This window comes from Colobus angolensis, unplaced genomic scaffold, assembly GCF_000951035.1.
Source record: "Colobus angolensis palliatus isolate OR3802 unplaced genomic scaffold, Cang.pa_1.0 Scaffold77, whole genome shotgun sequence".
Classification (NCBI taxonomy): Eukaryota; Metazoa; Chordata; class Mammalia; order Primates; family Cercopithecidae; genus Colobus; species Colobus angolensis.
Window position 1 is genome coordinate 3,379,302 of NW_012121487.1, and position 1,655 is coordinate 3,380,956.

The 1,655-nt window shown below is 52.4% G+C and overlaps 1 protein-coding gene across 1 annotated transcript in view; it reads left to right on the plus strand.

The window, feature by feature from the left end:
* Window positions 1-1,655, plus strand: part of PMF1 (polyamine-modulated factor 1) — a 39,108-nt gene that overhangs the window by 31,756 nt on the left and 5,697 nt on the right. Inside the window, exon 3 of the mRNA XM_011928510.1 lies at window positions 573-768. Coding sequence (XP_011783900.1) covers window positions 573-768 — 196 coding nt within the window. The remainder of the gene's footprint in view (window positions 1-572; window positions 769-1,655) is intronic.

Sequence of the window (1,655 nt, forward strand, 5' to 3'; positions counted from 1 at the left end):
GCTGGGATTACAGGCTTGAGCCACCGCGCCCGGCCAAGAATTTTTAAAGAACTCACAGTGCCTTCCACCTCTTGTGTAATCTTGCCTCCTCAGACTTGACTTTCCTTATCTTCCCAGAGCAGCCAACACTTATGGGGGTCTCCCACAGTCTGGGCCCTCCGTCAGGAGCCACCCCCAACCTCTCCAATTCATAGTCTGATGGACTGGATGCACCAGCCAGGCAGTGGTCACAAGGACAGAGGCAGGGGCTAGAAAGTGACCCTGAAGTGTTCTGGATGGGGGAGTGTATGTGGAGGAGAGGAGGGGAATGTGGGGTATGGTTGGGAAGGCTAAGATAGGGGCTGAAGTGAGAAGGGGGAGAGGTGGACCCCTAAACATTGAAACCCAGGGACAGGAAGTGAGCATTCCTATGAGGAACAGGTCTTGGGAGGTGAGAGACCATGGGAGAGACCTGGGAAGCCAGCCCAACTTGGGACAAGGTGGGCGTGTCACTGAGTGGGCTGGAAAACCGAACCCTCTTCCACAAGGGCCTTCCGTCTCCCTCATTCCTTGTGCCCCATGTGGCCCTCCAGGCGCCCCAGCGGGATCCCAGAGAAGGATCTGCACAGCGTCATGGCACCCTACTTCCTGCAGCAACGGGACACCCTGCGGCGCCATGTGCAGAAACAGGAGGCTGAGAACCAGCAGCTGGCAGATGCCGTCCTGGCAGGGCGGAGGCAAGTGGAGGAGCTGCAGCTACAGGTCCAGGCCCGGCAGCAGGCCTGGCAGGTCAGTGTCCCAGCCTGCCTCTTCCTCTTCCATCTCTGATGGGCCCTCTGAGATCCGCAAATTGGTGGCTTCCTCCATTCCAACATAAGGGACCCCCACAGGGAGTAGGAGAGCTTGCCCCCTGGGGAACAGCCATGCATTGCCTCTCCTTGGGCTTGTGCAGAAGTCTCTGCCAGCCTTAGCAGACAGTCTGCCCCAGATCCTCCACCAGGCACAGGCATGTGTTCCCCTGATGGAGCAGGTGAGGACACAGGCCCAGAGAGGGCAGGTGCCTCACCCAAGGTAACAGCACCTCCACAACAGATTTGGAGTTAAAACCTGGTGGTGGTTCTACTGCTCCATGTGACCACTGCCCAACATAGGCACATATATTCTAAACTGGGTATGTGGTAGCGGGGTGGGTAGAGAACAAGAACAGAGGATGAGATAGTATTTTTAAAAATTGATACATCATATTTTACATATTTAGGAAGTACATGTGATATTTTGCTACATGCATAGAACGTGCAGTGATCAAGTCAGGGTATTTGAGGTGTTCATCACGTTGAGGATTTATCATTTCTATGTGTTGGGAGCAGTTCAAGACCTCTCTTCTAACTACTTTGGTTTTGGTTTTGTTCTAAGATGGGGGTCTTGCTATATTGCTCAGGCCAGTCTTGAACTCCTGGCCTCAAGCAGTCTTCCTGTCTCAGCCTCCTGAATAGCTGGGATTACATGTGCTCATCATCATACAAGGCTCTTAGCAACTTTGAAATATGGAGTACGTTGTTGTTAACTATAGTTACCTTACTCTACTGTTGAACAATAGAATTTACACCTTTTGCCTAACTATATGTTTATACCATTAAACTACCTCTCTTCATCCCCCACCCCTTCCCCCAGCCTCT